General features: G+C 55.4%; 2 protein-coding genes across 2 annotated transcripts; one reads left to right on the top strand and one right to left on the bottom strand.

Moving 5' to 3' along the window:
- Positions 1 to 183: 183 nt before the first annotated feature.
- On the bottom strand, positions 184 to 9,723 carry PALB2 (partner and localizer of BRCA2). The gene is made up of 13 exons (XM_086759768.1): positions 9,656 to 9,723; positions 9,498 to 9,557; positions 9,309 to 9,390; positions 7,064 to 8,974; positions 5,565 to 6,376; positions 5,289 to 5,372; positions 4,170 to 4,331; positions 3,617 to 3,702; positions 3,182 to 3,343; positions 2,896 to 3,012; positions 2,456 to 2,543; positions 1,285 to 1,433; positions 184 to 455 (listed from the first exon to the last, which is right to left on the bottom strand). The coding sequence occupies exons 1-13, from the start codon at positions 9,710 to 9,712 to the stop codon at positions 224 to 226; spliced, it is 4,002 nt and encodes a 1,333-aa protein (XP_086615894.1). The 5' UTR covers positions 9,713 to 9,723; the 3' UTR covers positions 184 to 223.
- A 114-nt stretch (positions 9,724 to 9,837) lies between these two features.
- Positions 9,838 to 15,842, top strand: DCTN5 (dynactin subunit 5). Its single transcript, XM_086760094.1, has 7 exons — positions 9,838 to 9,899; positions 10,010 to 10,078; positions 10,554 to 10,672; positions 11,133 to 11,244; positions 11,868 to 11,970; positions 12,742 to 12,833; positions 15,469 to 15,842. Exons 1-7 carry the CDS (start codon positions 9,852 to 9,854, stop codon positions 15,487 to 15,489), a joined length of 564 nt encoding a protein of 187 aa, XP_086616220.1. The 5' UTR covers positions 9,838 to 9,851; the 3' UTR covers positions 15,490 to 15,842.
- Positions 15,843 to 16,538: the final 696 nt, after the last annotated feature.

Below are 16,538 nucleotides of genomic sequence, written 5' to 3'. Positions count from 1 at the left end.
CCCCGGGCAGCGCCCCCCCGCCCCGGGCAGCGCCCCCCCGCCCCGCCGCGGGGAGAGCCCGCCCCCAGCCCCGCCCCGGGCAGCCCCAAGGCGCGGCAGCAGGCAGGGAGTCGTTCCAGAGCACACAACGTTTAATGGCATCGCACACACCCGGGAGCCCCCCCCCCCCCCCCCAAACCCCACCCCCCCCGTTACCGGCGGCCCCTCGCCCCCCGGTGCTCCGTCAGGCCGCTCCGACCTGCGGCTGCCGGTAGCGGTAGAGGCAGACGGTGCCGTCCCGCCGGCCGGCCAGCAGGCAGGCGGCGGCGGGGGCCCAGCGGGCCAGCGCCCAGGGGGCCGGGGGGCCCGGGGGCAGCAGCGCCGTGCAGCGCCCCAGCAGCAGGTCCCACACCGCCACGGCGCCCGACGACAGCACGGCTGCGGCTGCGGCGTCCCGCACGTCACCCTCCAGGTACCTGGGGAGCAGGCAGAAGGGTCACGGTGCTGCGGTGCGCTTGCCGAAGCACGATCGCGTCATTTCTTAACAGCTAGATGGCTTTTAGCGCAGAAAATGAACAAGCAGACTTAAGGCAACTGCAGGAAGCCAGGCCACGTTACGCAGCGTATCTTAGTGCACCGAGACACGGAGTGTCCGGGCAATCCCCCCGCAGCCTCCCAGCACAAACGAAAACTGTGCAGGGAGCCAAGATCTCAGCCCGCCCACACTTGTGCGCACGGGAAGCACAACGATGGGTCTAAGCATGTTGCAAGACGGAGCCTTGCACAGCTTAGTCTTCAAAATGCGAGACACAGGAAGGAAAAGGTCATCTGGCTGCAAACAGCTGCGTAAGATAAACACACCTCGCAGAGCGCTTTTTAACAGCACCGAGGCTCAGAACGTGCAGAGGTTTCCTCAGAGGGCTGCCCGGGGAGTCTGCCTGGTGACCCCAGTCACAGCACGTCCACCACCCCTTCGTGGGGGCGGACAGACAAAAGCGCGCAGGAGATCACCGCTCCCGCTCGTCAGCGCAGCTCTGGCGAGCGCGGCCCCTTGCCGCGCGGTAAGGCCGGGAGCTCGGGGTCAGCGCGCAGGCGGGTGCAGGAAGCGGGCAGGAAACGGCCAACACCCTCGCCCATTCCAGCCTCCCAACAGGACAATCGGCAGCGACACTGCAGCCTCCTTATCTCCGGCAAGATGGCAAGCGGAGCCACGCCGGCAGCGCTGCTCAGCTCGCTACGCGATTCCCCCCACAACCACCCCGAGGGAGTCACCAAGCCAGCTCACAGCGTCCCCGGGGTACTCGCCTTCCGGTGTGCCCAGGCGGGAGGGAGGAGAACATCACGCCCCTGCTCCTGGCTGTTTTGGGGTTGAACGCTATCACGCGGAAGGCAGGGTTTCCACAGGCCTCGCTCTCTTTGGCATGTGGATGGCTTAAAACAACAAACAGAAGGCCCTGAAACACAGAGGGAAAATACATCACTAAAAACAACAGCAAGAGGGGAAAAAACCCAAGGAATTTTCCGAAAATTAATTGCTACATTCTCTCGATAATCAAAGTCCCATGGACAGTGATGCATTATTTTTACTGGATAAAACAGGAACGGTTTACTTTCCTTATCCAGCTGGATAAAAACCAAAGCAGCTGCTGACCGATAAGGGCTGATGCAATACAGCAGTGACAGCTCAGAGACCCAACAGATTTACGCACTTATCCTTCTGCCCGAAAAAGCTAAACTTGCTGTAGGACGAGGTGACTTTTACAGTAAAAATTCTGGGCCTCATTTTAATCCTAGCTTCTAAATTTAATGAAAATTCCATGCAAACCAGCACAGATGAAAACAGCGGCACTCAGAACAGCTACAGGCCAGCATGAAATACGCTGGGACAGACGTTCTCAGGAGGTCTCCAAAGAGTCTGACGCCAGCCGTCGTTATCGGACAAGACATTCTTGTCCCAAAAGGTTAAGTGCTCAATGAGAGCAATAAAATCCTTGGCAAACCACAAAAATCCATCTGGAATCACAGCACAGGTGGAAGCACGTGGGAAAGGGTCATTAGTGTGAATCTTGGCTTTAAATAGCTGAGATCCTCGGGAGGTGTATGTGAACAATATCCACCTCACATCGGTTCTCCGACAGCGTGCCATCGCCACGCTGGCAGCTACCCGCCTGTGAAGCGACAGAGACTAACCAAGCACTGGGCGCCAGCACTCCGGCTCCCCACGCCCAGGGCGCTGCTGCTTTGGGAGACGCTTTGATGCATCACTCATTTATTAGCATACTGCAGAAAGCCAAGGGTTCTAGGTAGCCAGCGCGGCTAATTTCTCCTAGTGACCTATTTTCCTTTGACATATCTTCAGTGTATCTAAACAGAGCTGGTATTTAATCCGCTCTGGAAACCCTAATGCTTTAAGTCCCCACCACGGTTAGTCCGTGCAGTCCATGAATAAACCGCGTGCCGCACTTCACATACGTACAGAGTCGGAATATGCTCGATGGCAGATGGAAGCTGGGTAGGAATAACCAACGTGCATCTTCTTCAGCAGCTGGCCTGTTCTCAGATTCCTGCAGTTGGTGACAATACGAATTCTGACTGCATTTCCACCCTCTGTCTGGTACTTTCTAATCATAGTTACACCGCTATGCAAGACAGACATAATGGTTTCACATAAACCAAACTAAGAGAAGAGGCCACAGGAAGAGACATAATGAATACGATGCAAAAGCAAGTGGAATTGTAGCAGCACAGTTCATTCACTGTTTCTCCAACTGGACAGAAGTTAAAGTGCCAGACAATTACCACTTCACCGGCAATTCGGCTGCCAGCCAACACCCCTCCATAACGCCTGCAGCGAGCTGTTATGCCCACCGCCTACTCCTGCGAGCTAAATCACTTAGTTGCAAAGGAAGCACTGACCAAACAACAATGCTGTTCACTGCAGTGGTGCCAACCAAGGCGTCTCGCATGCCTTCCACTTCAGCAAAAGCTAGAACGGTTTCTTCGGGGGGCATCAGTGTCTGTCTGTCCTTGCTCCTGAACAGCGGATGAGCAAGTGAGAAAAGGCAGTCAAAATAATAAGCAAGTGTTCTGTACTCAGCACGCCTCCAGAAGCAAGAGGAACCCAACACTTTTCTACACCTGAGATGTTTCCTCACTTTTTTTCCACCTGCCACAGAGACCACCCCAAAGCCAGCAGACTCACCTTCCTGTCTCCGACAGCCATACCATTTCCACTTGCTGCTCATGCGCAGTCCTGCTGCTGCTGACCAGCCTCCTGTCCTTTAGCCCAAGAACAGCTCTGATATTTCCAGTTTTTACCAGTGATTGCTTGAATGAGTCACTCTCAGAAGAATAAAGCAAGAGCCTAAATTAGGAGAAAAGCACGCCTAATGACAGAAGGCAGCATAACTCAAACATGCCAGCATATAAAAATAAGCATATGTTTAAACAGTCTACCACCTCTAGGGGAGAACAAGCAAGCCTTTACAGTTGATTTACAGAAATCCCTTCCATATTTTCCAACTGTTAAAGCAACTGAGAGAGTGACACATTAGTAGGTGATAATTTCAACCCCTACGTGAGAGCTAAGCTGCAGCTACTCAGGGTGCGAAGCACGAGTAAGAAATAAACACAACACCTTATTTCTCCAATCTCCAGATCTCCCAGTGCTGTACACACGAGATTGCAGGTGTCCGGCAGAGGAACGATCTGTATGACAGGAATCTGTGACAGCAAAACAAGATTTCAGCGTCACCCACAATGGCCCTTTGACTTTATTCCCATTTTCTAGAGTGTTTCAAGTAAAACGTTATGGAGCAGAACAAATTTTCAGATCCCCCTGAAGAAGCACACTTGGATTAACCGCTGAACTCTCTGCTGACTGGTTAGCTAATTAAACAATCCCCGTTGACATAAGAGACAAAAATGTGTCTCCAGGGAGCGTAAGGGGAAACAGCACACATCAGTGGCTGTGGTGCAGCCACCATTCCGTATATGAAGTATCGAATTCCAGCAGATGACACGCGACCATACAAGCTACTGACCTTCTCCATCAGCAGCGCAAATCCTCCTCCTCTGCTGCCTGATGGAATGACAAATGTATGCCACCTAAAGAACTCACCTTGCACCCAAGACTGCAAGCTCCTTGTATCTCTGGAATTAACACACTGGCACAAGGATTGTGCTCATACCTCTCCAAGCTGCCAGGTGTAGACCTTTCCCCAGCGGTCGGATGGCAAAGGTTTCCACAGGGAGACAGAATTCTCACAAGCAGTCACCACACACAGCTCTCTGCTGCCAGCTGCTTCCCACCACATGGTACTCACATCCACAGCACAGGAACTCGAAGAATCCTGCCCAAAAAAAACCAGCGCTCATTTAGACAGGGTTATCTAACCTGGAGCTTCAGCCTGAGAAAAATGCTTGACATTCAGCTGAGCAGAAAAACTTAATGCTCATGATGTTTAATTTTGAGTAAAGTGCCAGTAAGGCACTCAGAGCAACAAATACATTGGCCCACTTCACAAAAATCACGTGTCATTTGAAACGACGGGGACGAGCAGAGCCCAGAGCTGGGCCAGGACTGGGGGTACCGTGGCACAGCCCCAACAAAGCCCAAGTGCCACCTACCTGCAGTCACGAGCTCGCTTCCCTTCTGGCACAAACGGCAGGCAGGACTTGGCAGTAGCACTGGCTGAGTTTAAAACCGAACAAAGCAAGGGCCTTCTCTCCTCCCTTGTAAAAAAGTTTTCAGCTTCAGCCGTTGGCTGGTTATGCTATCCCCCAGGCTTGCTTCTGGAGCCAAACTTTGCACTTTGCTTTGGAAAAGCTAGAGGTGATCCAGCCCCTGGCAAGCTCATTTGGAGCTCAGTGGGCTTTCTCACAGAAGTTGCTTCCCTGCCTGCCAACAAAAGTCCTTTCTGGGTTACTAGTGCCCGAAACGGTGATGGGAGCCACAGGGCAGGCAACAGGGGTACGAGGGCTGAGATCATTTTACCTGGGGCTGAAGAAAGATGCAGCAGTTCTGTTTGTTCAGACATTTGCATGTGCTTAGACATTCATTATTCAGAAACAAACACTGAAATCCTTTATCAGTCAAAAGGAGATACACAGCAATCTAACCTTTCAGCACACGTTACCACAAAAGAAGACAGAACTGATCAAATTAGACAGCAGTCTGTTTTGCTCAACTAGCATTTTCTGTGGCATTTCTGTTAAAGTCAGTATTAAAGAGCTGCTACTGACTCAGTAAACAATTATCCAAGGTTATTATAATTTATAATTATTAACAATTATAAAGGTTATCCCACCTTTAGCTTTGACACAAGCTGCAGGCTCTCTTCCGTCAGGCCATCAAGCAGTACCGGAGTCAACTGTTCTGCTACCTCTTTTTTCTGTACAAACAAGTAAAGACTTAGGGTAATTCAACTTTGCAGTTACGTTCAGCACCTGCAAGAAGGAGGCAGAAGCAGAGGGCTAGCACCCTAAGAGGTGCTTCACCCTGAAGTCACGTGAGACTCTGGAAAGGGGGATTCACCCACAAAACCACTGGCTTAGGACCCTTGGCATAGAGGCCAGCTTGTTACCTGTTCTGGAGAAGCTCTGCCAGATCTCTGCTCTTTGCTCTCTGACGTCTGATGCTTCTGCAAGGCCACAGCCTCATCAGATTTATTATCAGGACCTCTTTCAGCTTCTAAAGGAAACGTTCTACCTTGTCCCTCCTCCTTTCTACCAGATCCTGCGCCGCAGCTGTCCAAGTGCAGCAGAACGGCAGCGTCTTTGCATTCCCCATCCTCCACGACCTGAGCAGACGCCCTTCTGGAGGAACGCAGGCTCGCCTGCGAGGGAGGTACAGCAGGGCTGCTGGGGAAGGCCTCACTGCCTACTGATGGTAAAACAGCTGGGGTCGCGCCCAATACGGGGAAAACAGAAGAGGAAATCTGAGACTCAGTCTGAGTGGGAGCACCGGCTATGACAGTCCCCACGGGAGTAAACAGCAGCTCATGGGTGGACAGTTCCTTCTTGGAAGCTGGGCTTTCTAGGTGAGGAAACTCGGGCAATCCTTTTTTGAAAGGTGAAATCAAATTACTTCCGAGTCTTTCTTCTTCTGGATTCACTTGTGCGTCTTGTGTGTCCTCTGAAGCTGCACCATCTCCAAACACACTAGGAACAAAAACCTCCAAGTCATTCACAGGGGAAGATTCTAATCTATCGAGTTTTAGTAGTCCAAATTCCTCCTCCGGTAAGTCAAAGTCTCTGATCCCCAGCCTGTGGGCCAGCCACGAGAGACTGCGGAAGGAGAAGAGAGAGCCGCAAGTATCGGGGTCCACAGCAGGGAGGGCAAGGGAAGCAGGACTCTCTGAACCCCTTGGATAGCTGCGTCCTCTTTTGCTTTCATCTAGACAAAGAAAAACACAATGAGAACAGCGCATCATAAAATAACCAGCAACTAGCCGTTTCAGAATCTCTCACCCAGACTGTCACTCATTCAAAAAAAACCCAAAACCCCGCCATATCCCTCTTAACACATAGAAGTGGCACTTTTCTGGAAAGACATTACACTCTGCAATCGCTCTGCATCAAGGCTTCAGCTGAAATATCACTGCAAAGACTGCCAGAACTGATCGAATGCTTGCTCAGTTTGTTTTTCTCCCATTTCACAATATTCACAGACCCTCAGATTGTAATGCTACTCTCTGTGTTTCACACTTCTCAACACTGAAAAAAAATAATAAATCATTAACATGCAGACTTAGTTGGAGAAACAGATTTACGTCCATTTGCTGGAAAATCACAACAGCACAACATTTCTCCAACAGCAAAAGCAGCTTAAGAAGTTCTCAGCCCTGCTCCTCATCCATGCACTGCTGTTCACTCCTCGCCACTCTGCTGAAGTTTCTGGAATTGTTCAAGGAACGTGGGCACCACAATGATGTAATTAAAAAAAAAATAAATCTCTCTTATTTTAAAAAAGTAATAGTTAACCCAAATCAGATTTTCTTGAATAAAAAATACAGCAGGGCATGAAGAGCAGTGCACGCTCGCGGGCTGCAGCTTCAGGGAGCGCCTGTGTTTGATGAAATACCTTTTGAGACTTGACTGCCTCTCTGTCTTGCAGAGGAACGCAGGGAGCGGCGTGGAGGGACGTGAATCGCGAGGAGCTGCTCAGCGCCGCAGGCTCCTTGCACGTGCTGACTCTCAGCATCCTCCACCGGATGTTTATCAGCCTGACGCGCACTTAAGTTCGCTTCCAGACCTCCTGCATAGCTGGCACAAGTTTCGTTCCCTGGGCGCAGGGAATCGCTGTTCTGCAGTGGGCTTTGCGCCTGTTCTAACCGCGTCTTACGGCATCTGCCAAGGACTTGGCTTCCTGCAGGAGGAGGATGCGCACTCACTGGCTGTGCAGCGCCAGTCACTTCCGTCTCTCCAGACGCACGAGCTGCAGCAGCAGACAGCCTTCTCTCATCCGAAGAGGATTTTTCCAGATTAGCCTCACCGTTTTCCTTTTCACTCCGACACTCATTTGACAGCAGACTGCTTTCCCCGGGTGTTGTGAGATCCAAACTCTCTATAAGTTCCTGTGACACTTCATGCACAGGGGGTTTGCAAGTGGACTTTCTTCTTCCCTTTTGTTTCCTCTGCGATCGTCTCTGATCTCGCTTTGTGCCAGTGACACTGTTTTGAGAAGTCGATCCAAGTGACGTGCTGCTGCCACTGGACACAGGAAGAGATTTCTGAGGACTACTTGAATTTGCTGGATCACCAAGAAAAGGGAACGGCGTGACCCCTGACTCCAAGTCATTTTCAACTCTTTCTTGGGAGGGACGATCTGAATCTGCATCTTTCTGCTTGCCCTTACTTCGCTGACCTTTCTTGTTTCTGCCCAGCTGGCTGAGAATTACAGCATCAAGGTCCACTTTCCTCTGGCAATTAGACATGCGCCGCGTTGTCCTGACGTAGTATTCAACCGGAAAGAGAAGCCCTTCAACCACCGTGCAAGAGTCCAGTGCGCTTTCAGGAGCTGTCACCTTTTCTGAAGGAGAAAGTCCTGACTGAATTTCAAGCTCTTGATTCTCCAACAGTTTTTCAGCAATGCCCAGAGCAAGCTCTGTAGAAAAGGGATTTAAGCTATTAGTGTCACCTCGATTTTCTTCATGGCTTTTGCTCTCATTAGTTACAGCGCTGTCTCCGTCAGTGGGCAACACTTCATTTTCTGACATTAAATCCAAGAGCCTATGCAGTTCTCCCTGATCTTCACACATACTCTCACCGTCTGTTTGTTTTATTATATTGGAAGATTCTTTTCCTCCATCACCACTGGCGCCCAGTAAACCAGCGTCACCGTTCTCTGAACACGGCCCTGCAGGCTCGCGGACACCAGACGTGGCCACAGCACCGGGGGACTCGGGCTGCCAGACATCGCTGCTGTCCCTCGCCGCACAGGGGGACAGCTCAGGCGCTCCTGCAGGGACACTGTCCTCAAGCGCGTCTTGTACAGCTCCTAACGCTGCTTCGGGAGGAGTGAAAGCGTTTCCTTCTCTCTGCACAGGTGCTGCTCTGGCTGCTCTTTGAGCCTTTTCCTGGCTGTTAGAGAGACTGCTTCGCCTGAAGACCGGTGACCGAACTTCCACCGTACTGGCAACCTGATCTTTCACCGTTTCATCAGCGTTGATTAGATGCACATCACGCACCGGCTCCCTTTTCTCTGATACCAGAGCCTTCGTCCGCCTCCTCAGCTTCATCAAGCTTCTGGCGGTTTGGGTTTTTTTCTCCTCAGCGGCAAGCTTAACAGTTCCATAGTACCGGCTTTCCTGGCTAGCCCGTATGCTTTCTGCCTGGGAGCTGTCCTGCAGGCCAGCCTCATTACTGGAGAATTCAGGAACGCGTTTACGTGTGACAGACGCTTTCTTCTCCGTGCCCAGATCAGAGCAGGTTTTAGTCTGTAACCGAGAGGTTTCCTGTTTGTCAGCACTAGGAGATACGTTATCCACAGAACCTGTGGGGAAAATCCCACATGTGTAAAGTGCTCCCGGCAAAGTCCCGTCCCAGAAACACACCACAGCACAACCAGGGGCGCGAGGGGGGATCCCACAGTGGGGATCCGGGAGCACCGCAGACCTGCTGAGGGGAAGGGAGGGGAGGTGTGACCGCCCACCAGGCTCCAGCAGCACCGCAGGGGCCGGCTGCGGGGAGGGGGCCGGGGATGTGGAGGGGGGGACGGCGGGGCCCGGCAGGACGGGCCGCGGGGGCACAGAAGGGGCAGCGCCCACGGCAGCTGGCGGGGCCCTCGGGGCGCTGCCGCCGGCCCGCTCCCGCCCGCCGCCTCCTACCTGCGGGGCTCGGCTGCCGCCGGCCTCCTTCCGCCGCCGCGCCCGGGCCGTGGCTCCGCGCTCGCTCCGCTCTCCGCGCCCGCTGCGGACACAACGGCGGCGCGGGGCTGGGACCGGCCTCCCGGCGCCTCCCGCCGCGCCCGGCCGGGCCGAGCCCCGCCGCCGCCGGCCCCCGCCCGTCCCGCTCACCCGCAGCCGGCTGACGGTCTCGCTGTACTCCCTCCGCAGCAGCGCCAGCTTCTCCCGCAGCTGCAACACACAACGCACCGGGATGGCACCGGCACCGGTACCGGTACCTTTACCGCCGCGGCCGCCGCCCCGCAGCTCGGCCCGGCCCGGCCCCGCACCTTCTCCTTCTGGGCGCCGCTCAGGGCCCCCCCTCCCGCCGCCTCCGGTCCCTCCATGGCCGCGGCGCGCGGGCGCTGCGTGCCCATGGCAACACGGCCGCCATAGGCCGCGCCCGCGCCGGAAGCGTCGGGTTGGCGGGAGGAAGTGACGCGCCCCGGAAGCCGGGAGTGGCCGTGCGGAAGTGGTGCCGCCGCCATGGAGCTGAGCGAGATGCTCTACAACAAGTCCGAGTACATCGAGACGGTGCGGGGGGACGGGGGCGGCGGGGCTGCGACCGGGACCGGCTCGCTGGGGCGTCGGGGGCTCCAGTTCCCCCGGTGATTCCCCCGGTGACCCGCCCTTTCTCCCCGCAGGCCTCCGGCAATAAGGTGAGCCGGCAGTCCGTCCTGTGCGGCAGCCAGAACATCGTTCTCAACGGCAAGGTAGGTGGCGGGGAGGGGGCTGCGGTGCCCCCCCGCCCCGGTACCTCGTTCCGCCCAGCAGCTCGGCTGGATGGCGGGGGGGTGCGGCCGGGCCGCGGAGTCCCTGTCCCCACCGCGGCGGCCCCCGCGCTGCTGTCGGCCCCGCGCCAGCGGAGCTGTGCTCTGTGAGAGCGCACACAGAGCTTCCTCGGCTTGTAGGCAGATCGTGGAGCTTTTATCCATTGACAGCACCTTTCTGTGGCTGAAGCCTCGTTTTGTGTATTGCCTGGCTTTGGGCAGCTCCCTGACACGATGGGAGCACAGCTGGTGGTTCCAGGCTCCTCCGTCGTTTGCTTTGTTCGCGCTTTTGGCTAAGAGAGTCCTCTGTAAAGCAGCATAATCTCACTGGAGTGGCCTGACCTCTGCGTGGGCCTGTACCATATCTGGTAGCACAGGTAGAAATCTGAGCTCGTTTACGCTCTCTTTTCTTCTCCAGACGATAGTTATGAACGACTGCATCATCCGCGGTGACCTGGCAAACGTACGGGTTGGACGACACTGCGTGGTGAAAAGCCGCAGTGTCATTAGACCGCCCTTCAAGAAGTTTAGTAAAGGGTAAGAGATCCTCTCCCTTTAACTCCCTGAGTTAAAATCTGTGTACCTGAAAAATATAGCAGCTTGGCTGAGATGCGTGTTCAGAGGGCTGTGTTCCTTTTGCAGCAGTTTGCAGGAGTATGTCCCTCAAAACCTGCCTTTTCCTCACATTTTCATCTTTGTCTTGAGGGTTAGTGATCCCTTCAGACCACAGTGCGGAAGGGCTGGGATATATCAGAATAGCCAGGTGAAGAACAGGCTGCACTTGGCTTTTGTTTATTCAGGACATCTTCCTGTTGCTCGTTTGGACCGTCCTTTAGAAAGAGATGGGGAACGACTGGTTGCTGTTGAGTCCTCCTTAGCGTCAGATCTGGCTCTGGTAATCCAGCTGGAGCCAGGAGACTGCGCAGTGTGGCTTTGGGTCTAGCGGTGTCGCGGATCACTCTGTTATGTGCCTGAACAAACGACTCTCCTGTCACAGGGTGGCTTTTTTCCCTCTCCACATTGGTGATCATGTCTTCATAGAAGAGGACTGTGTTGTCAACGCAGCCCAGATCGGCTCCTACGTCCACATCGGCAAGAACTGCGTCATTGTGAGTGCCCTTCCTCTGCCTTCTCCTTCAGCTCCGGAGTGCTGCTCAGGCTTTGTAACGGCAGCAGAGTCTGCACCAGCTGGTTGGAGCAAGCACGCTTACTCCGTGCTGCTCCTGTCTCCGCCTTTTCCTCCTCCACAGAAGATGCTGCTCTCAGTTTCCCTCTCCCGAGGACAGCAGGTTGAGCTGTCTGCTCCTTGGAAGAGCTGTCCCAGCAGCATTGTCCCTCTGGCTAATGGGACCGTCCGGGGAGGGCAGGCTTTCCACAGACTACAAGTGGAATTGTGTTTCTGTGCAAATAATGCAAAACAGTCAAGGTTACAGCCTGCTGGTTAAAGAAGGCCTTGCTGCGTTACTGCGTGACTGGGGTTCTGGGTTCCGGTTCGCGCTCTGACGCGTGTTCGTATGCAGCTGCCTGTACGCGTGTTAGTCCAGAGCAGACTTTTCGTCCTCAAGAAGGAAAAAAGTGAATTCTCTTGGGAAGAGCATTCAGTCAGGGTAAAGATTTCTTCCCATGATCCCGTATACAGAGTATATTTTGAGCAGTTAAATTAGGTGAAGTTTAGATGCAAGCAAAAGCATGTAGTATTTTAAGTATAGACTTTGCCTAATCTCTGTTTTAGGGTCGTAGATGCGTTTTGAAAGACTGCTGCAAGATCTTAGACAACACAGTACTACCTCCTGAAACAGTAGTCCCGCCTTTCACCGTCTTCTCGGGCTGCCCAGGTACGCTCCCTGTAACCTTCCTTCCACCCCAGTGCGGGTAACGTGGATATTCTTATTTCACACGCGATGGCTGTGACAAAGATTCCTGTTGGCGTTTAGCGCCAGCGTAAAGGGATGGGGCACGCGGTGAACTGAAATACTAACTTGTGAAGTTCTAACTTGGGAAACTCCCTGCTTCAGTGTCCGTTGGGCAGCTGGTGCGGTGTACTCCGACTGGCGTTACTAAGATGGCACAACGCATACCTGCTGTGGCCGTCCCTGCGCAGGCAGCACAGCTTGTCAGGCGCCCGGCACCCAGCAGGCGCTGGCGCAGGGAGCGCTCCTCCTTCCCTGGCTGCTGGGTTTGCAAGCGTCTCAGTGCTTCAGGCTGTAGGGAGTCCGCTTGCCCATTACTCGTGTGTTAGTAGGGGTAATTCAGGAGTTAACCGCTTAATTAAACTGAGGTGCATGAATGTTTAGTTCTTGCCCACTAAGCTGGTGGTGCCAGAGATCTCCTTGTGCAAATTGCACGCTCCGTTTTCCTGCCGGCAGCGTTTTACGGGGAACAGCGGAGGCTGTTAGGGCGCCCGGCTGCCACGGGCTGTCCGGCATCCTCCCAGGGGTGCGATGGGATCGATCCCACTGCGTGGCTCGACACGCGGGAAGAGCCCTTTGCTGTCCTATTAGTATTTACTTACAGTTCAATCACAGTCGCTGTTTGGAATGTTTAATGTAAGCTTATTTCTGCTTTCTCCTGCAAGAACGCTGATGGTCATACTCTTCTTCTTCCAGGCCTCTTCTCTGGGGAACTCCCGGAATGCACCCAGGAGCTCATGATTGACGTTACGAAGAGCTATTACCAGAAGTTCTTGCCACTTACTCAGGTCTAGTAGCCTATTTACGCTGTCTCAGAGCAGTAGAGGCACGCAGGAGGACTCTGGGGGCAGGGAGAGGGATGTTGTTGAGTGAGATCAGAGCCCGGCCCTCCGCCGTTCCTGAGCACTTCTGCGAGCGTTCCTCAACACTAACGGTCTGGCCAAGCATCCCCCGTGAAAGCTGCTGTGTCATGTTGTTTAAACTTTGTGTGCTCATTTCAGTGTAATTCATTCGATGTTGTCTGAACTGTGCCATTAGATGTTCTGGAGCTGGGAAAGCTGATTCAGTCCCCCTTCGGGCTCCCCCGTGCAGCTGGGGAGCAAGCAGAGCTGAGAGTCTAGTCCGAAGCAAGTGGGCTTATCTTTGCTAGGAGTGATCTCCGTCCTAGAACAGAAGCGCTGCATGGCTGGCGTGCGTGTTACGGGCTGTTAGTTACCAGGGTTCCTTAGAGTCAGCGCTTTCCTTTGGAAAAGTATTTGCTGCTCTGTAGGCCTGCGTGTTGAGGTGGATGGCCTCTTCCTTTTCTCCCTGTGGACGGAGATTCTGTCCTACGGGGACAAGATACCACCAGTCATCCTGGGACTGGCTCTAGGACTTCTGGCTGGCATTGAAACCTGTCTTTCTCTGCCTTGCCTGACAGGACACTTCTTAGCTTTTAGCCCTTGAAGCAGACATCAGGCCCGTGCTCTCACCGTCACGCAGGGTGAGGATCCTCCTGGCTGCTGCGTGTTCTGCATCGCAGACCTTGAAGAGCCAAAGGGCTTTGGAGAGAGGATTGCTGTGTCGCTCAGAACTCAGAGCAGCAGGAAGTGGGGAGTTAAAAGCAGAAACCAGAGGTAGATGAGGGAATGCTGCAATTTTCCCTGCTTATTACCCAGTGTGTATGTTTGAAGAAAACTCTTTACTGCTTTTTTGCATTATAAAACTTAAGGAGATTCAGACTTCTTGGGAAGAGTGACCATTTCGTTTTGAACACGTACTCGAGCAGGAATAATTCTTGCTGGGAGCAGCTGTGCGGAAGGTGGAGACAACTGACGCTTGTGTGTAGCTGACTCGGTACCAGGCAGCTGGCTGAGGGTGAATCTACCCGCTCTGGCTGCGTTACGTTCCAGCCTAGCTTCAGCCCTCCATAGCTGTTAAGCGGCGGCTCCCGCGTGTTGCGGTGAGCAGCTGGGCGCCAGGGCTCTGTTAGTTACGTGGAGGTGTATGGCTGAGAGATCGGCAGCCCTGGAGCCTGCAGCTGCTCGCGCACTGCAACCTACTGATACACCCTGAGCAGCAAACCGCTGTACAAGTACTGAAGTGTGTAGTAGCTGCTGTTAACCAAATGTAAAACCACTGACTGGTCTGTTTGTATTTTTACTGAACGTAAATTAAAGCCTCTTCAGTTGTTCAAGTGACTCAAGGTTGTAATTCCTCAAATCAAACTTGAGACTAGAGTGAGGATTCTGCTGCGCCGGGGCACAGGAGCCGCAGTCTCGTGCTGCGACTGTGACAGGCTGTTACCGACTGTCACCGTGTCGGCGCGTTAAACAAGCGAAGTCCGGTGTGAGGCAGCTGCTGCTTTCTGCCTCTGGCCCAGTGGCTTTCACCCACAAACGATTCCAGCATTGATTTATAACGGCTCTGTCACAGCATGTCTCTGCTGCTGTTCTGTGTGCTGAAGTGAGAACCCTAAAGCCACGGGGTGGCTGTACAACCCTCTCCTCGCGCTGAAACGTTAGGTGCACCTCCCTGGTACCGCGCTGGCTCCGGCAGTGTCGCTTCAGCCGCTTGGAAACGGCCCGTGTTTTGGATCTCGCCATCCCGGATGGCGTGGCTCCTTTTCCTTTCCCCTGTGTGAAAAAGCAGGAGCTGGAGCCAGGGCGCACAGCTGGGACGAGGAGATGAGATCCTCTGCTGAAGCTGCCGCAGCCAGGCTGGCACGGCCGTGCCCTCCCCGCGATCTGCGGGTTTGGGGGGTGTCCACGGGAGAGGCCCAGGCTCGCCACTTTTTCTACCCGTGTGAAAAAGCATGAAGTGTTCCTTGCATCTGTACTACAGGCAGCTTCCTGCTTGGCTTCATCTTCCAAAATGTTCAGCTTCTGCTGTCCGGAGCCTGACTAGCCCTTGCAGAAGCTATTTGCAGCGAGGGGCTGTAGGCGGCCCCCCCTTCTGTAAGACCTGGCGGGTTTGGGGATTCTTGCGAGGTTTCCCACAAGTCAGACGTTCAGGAGTTAGCGCTGCCGCTCGCCAGTGCTGCTTTGCCCCGCTACCGTGCCGTCGGCCGGCTGGGGGAGCTGGGAGCGCGCTGCGGGGGGCTGCGTGTGCTGTGTTGCCATGGTGTCCCTGCAAAGTTTCAACACCACAGTACGTTTCACCGGGATCGCTTGGGTAACGGCCGCGGGCGGGCAGCGCGGAGCTGGGCTGCCGGCGTGGGAGAGGAGGGGGAAGAGGTGCCTGCCAAATTAAGGGACACGAGTTTGGGAGTGGGACAGCAGCTGGGAAGTGCTGCCTTTCCGCCATCCCTTGAGCAGTGCAGCTGGAGCACAGGAGGGATGCGTCGCTGCACAGTGACCTGCGCGTTTCTTGGCCTGCTCTTCCTTCCAGCGGGCTGAGCCGGCCGTTCTGCCTTCACTAAAACCTCTCTTGTTCTCTGTTAAGGTGGCCTCGGCCAGGGTCTAAAGCCAAGTCGCCACTGAAGATCCCAGACTCCCAGCACTGTTAACATTCCTTAGATTTGGCCACTTTACCCGCTTGTCCTCTGGAGCATCCCACTGACCTGGGCTCACCTCTCCGCCTCTGCCCGCCCTGGGAAGACCGAGAGTCAGCAGGTGCAGTGCTCCCGCAGCCCCGGGAGCGACGCGTTTCTGACGGCGGCGTTCAGCCTGGCGCAGCGCGATAAGGCCAGACTCCCCCGGGAGCGCGTCGCTGCGTAGCCGACGCGGGGCTGCAGGTGCATGGGGTGCATGTCCCTCGGGGAGGGAAACCCCTTCTTCCAGGAGTCGTGTACAAACAGTGATCGCTTCAAACTCCAAGTCGCTGTTCCGCTTCTTTGATCCCCCTCGCTCCCTCCGCTTTGCGCTGACCCGGGCTGGCCGGCCCCGCTGCCCTTACGGCCGGGCGCGGGGGGTCTTTGGGGGCGCGCAGCGGGGGGCTGGTGGGCTGCGGCTGGCTTTTGCGCTGTTCTGGGTTGGTTCTCACTGCTGTTTTGTCCCGCGCTGGCAGGCCGCAGCTACGGGGCTGACCTCGCCCCAGTACCGCTGCGGGGCGGCGGCGTTAGGGCGTGAGCGGCTCTGCCGGCCGTGGCACCGGCCTGGCCGCCTCCGAGGTCAGCGTGTCCGCGGGGAGAGCGGACAGGGCGCTAATGCGTGCGGGCACGGCCACGCTCAAGGGCCCGAGGGGCCGCAGGGCGGGACCGCACAGAACAAACAGCGCAAGGCCCGCATTCCTGCGGGAGGTACAAACGCGTCCCGCGAACGGGCCCTGCCTGCGCCTGGACCCCCGCGGAAAGCTGCGGGGAAGCGAGCTCTCCGCTGGCCGTTACGTTCCCGGACCCCCCCCCCCGCCCGGTACGAACTCCAGCACGAATTCCCTCCGCTTCGCGCCGGGGAGCCCCTCCCGCCGCGGGCGCATCCGGAGCGGCGCCGGGGGCCGAGCCGCTGTGCGGGACGGGCCCCACCGCGTGGAAACGGCGCCCGGGCACCCCACGCGTGTCCCGCGGCCGCTCCCAG

This window comes from Chlamydotis macqueenii, chromosome 15, assembly GCF_036417535.1.
Source record: "Chlamydotis macqueenii isolate bChlMac1 chromosome 15, bChlMac1.mat, whole genome shotgun sequence".
Lineage (NCBI taxonomy): Eukaryota > Metazoa > Chordata > Aves > Otidiformes > Otididae > Chlamydotis > Chlamydotis macqueenii.
This window is presented reverse-complemented; position numbering and strand designations above follow the sequence as displayed.

Excerpts from the sequence above, each read along its gene's own strand:
- DCTN5 (XM_086760094.1), top strand. The coding sequence starts at position 9,852 with ATGGAGCTGAGCGAGATGCTCTACAACAAGTCCGAGTACATCGAGACG. Across the intron at positions 10,079-10,553 it reads ACATCGTTCTCAACGGCAAG|ACGATAGTTATGAACGACTG; the intron begins GTAGGTGGCGGG and ends TTTCTTCTCCAG. Across the intron at positions 11,971-12,741 it reads CGTCTTCTCGGGCTGCCCAG|GCCTCTTCTCTGGGGAACTC; the intron begins GTACGCTCCCTG and ends TTCTTCTTCCAG.
- PALB2 (XM_086759768.1), bottom strand. The coding sequence starts at position 9,712 with ATGGAGGGACCGGAGGCGGCGGGAGGGGGGGCCCTGAGCGGCGCCCAG. Across the intron at positions 6,377-7,063 it reads AGGCAGTCAAGTCTCAAAAG|ATGAAAGCAAAAGAGGACGC; the intron begins GTATTTCATCAA and ends TTCTTTGTCTAG. Across the intron at positions 1,434-2,455 it reads ATCGAGCATATTCCGACTCT|GGCCTTCTGTTTGTTGTTTT; the intron begins GTACGTATGTGA and ends TCTGTGTTTCAG.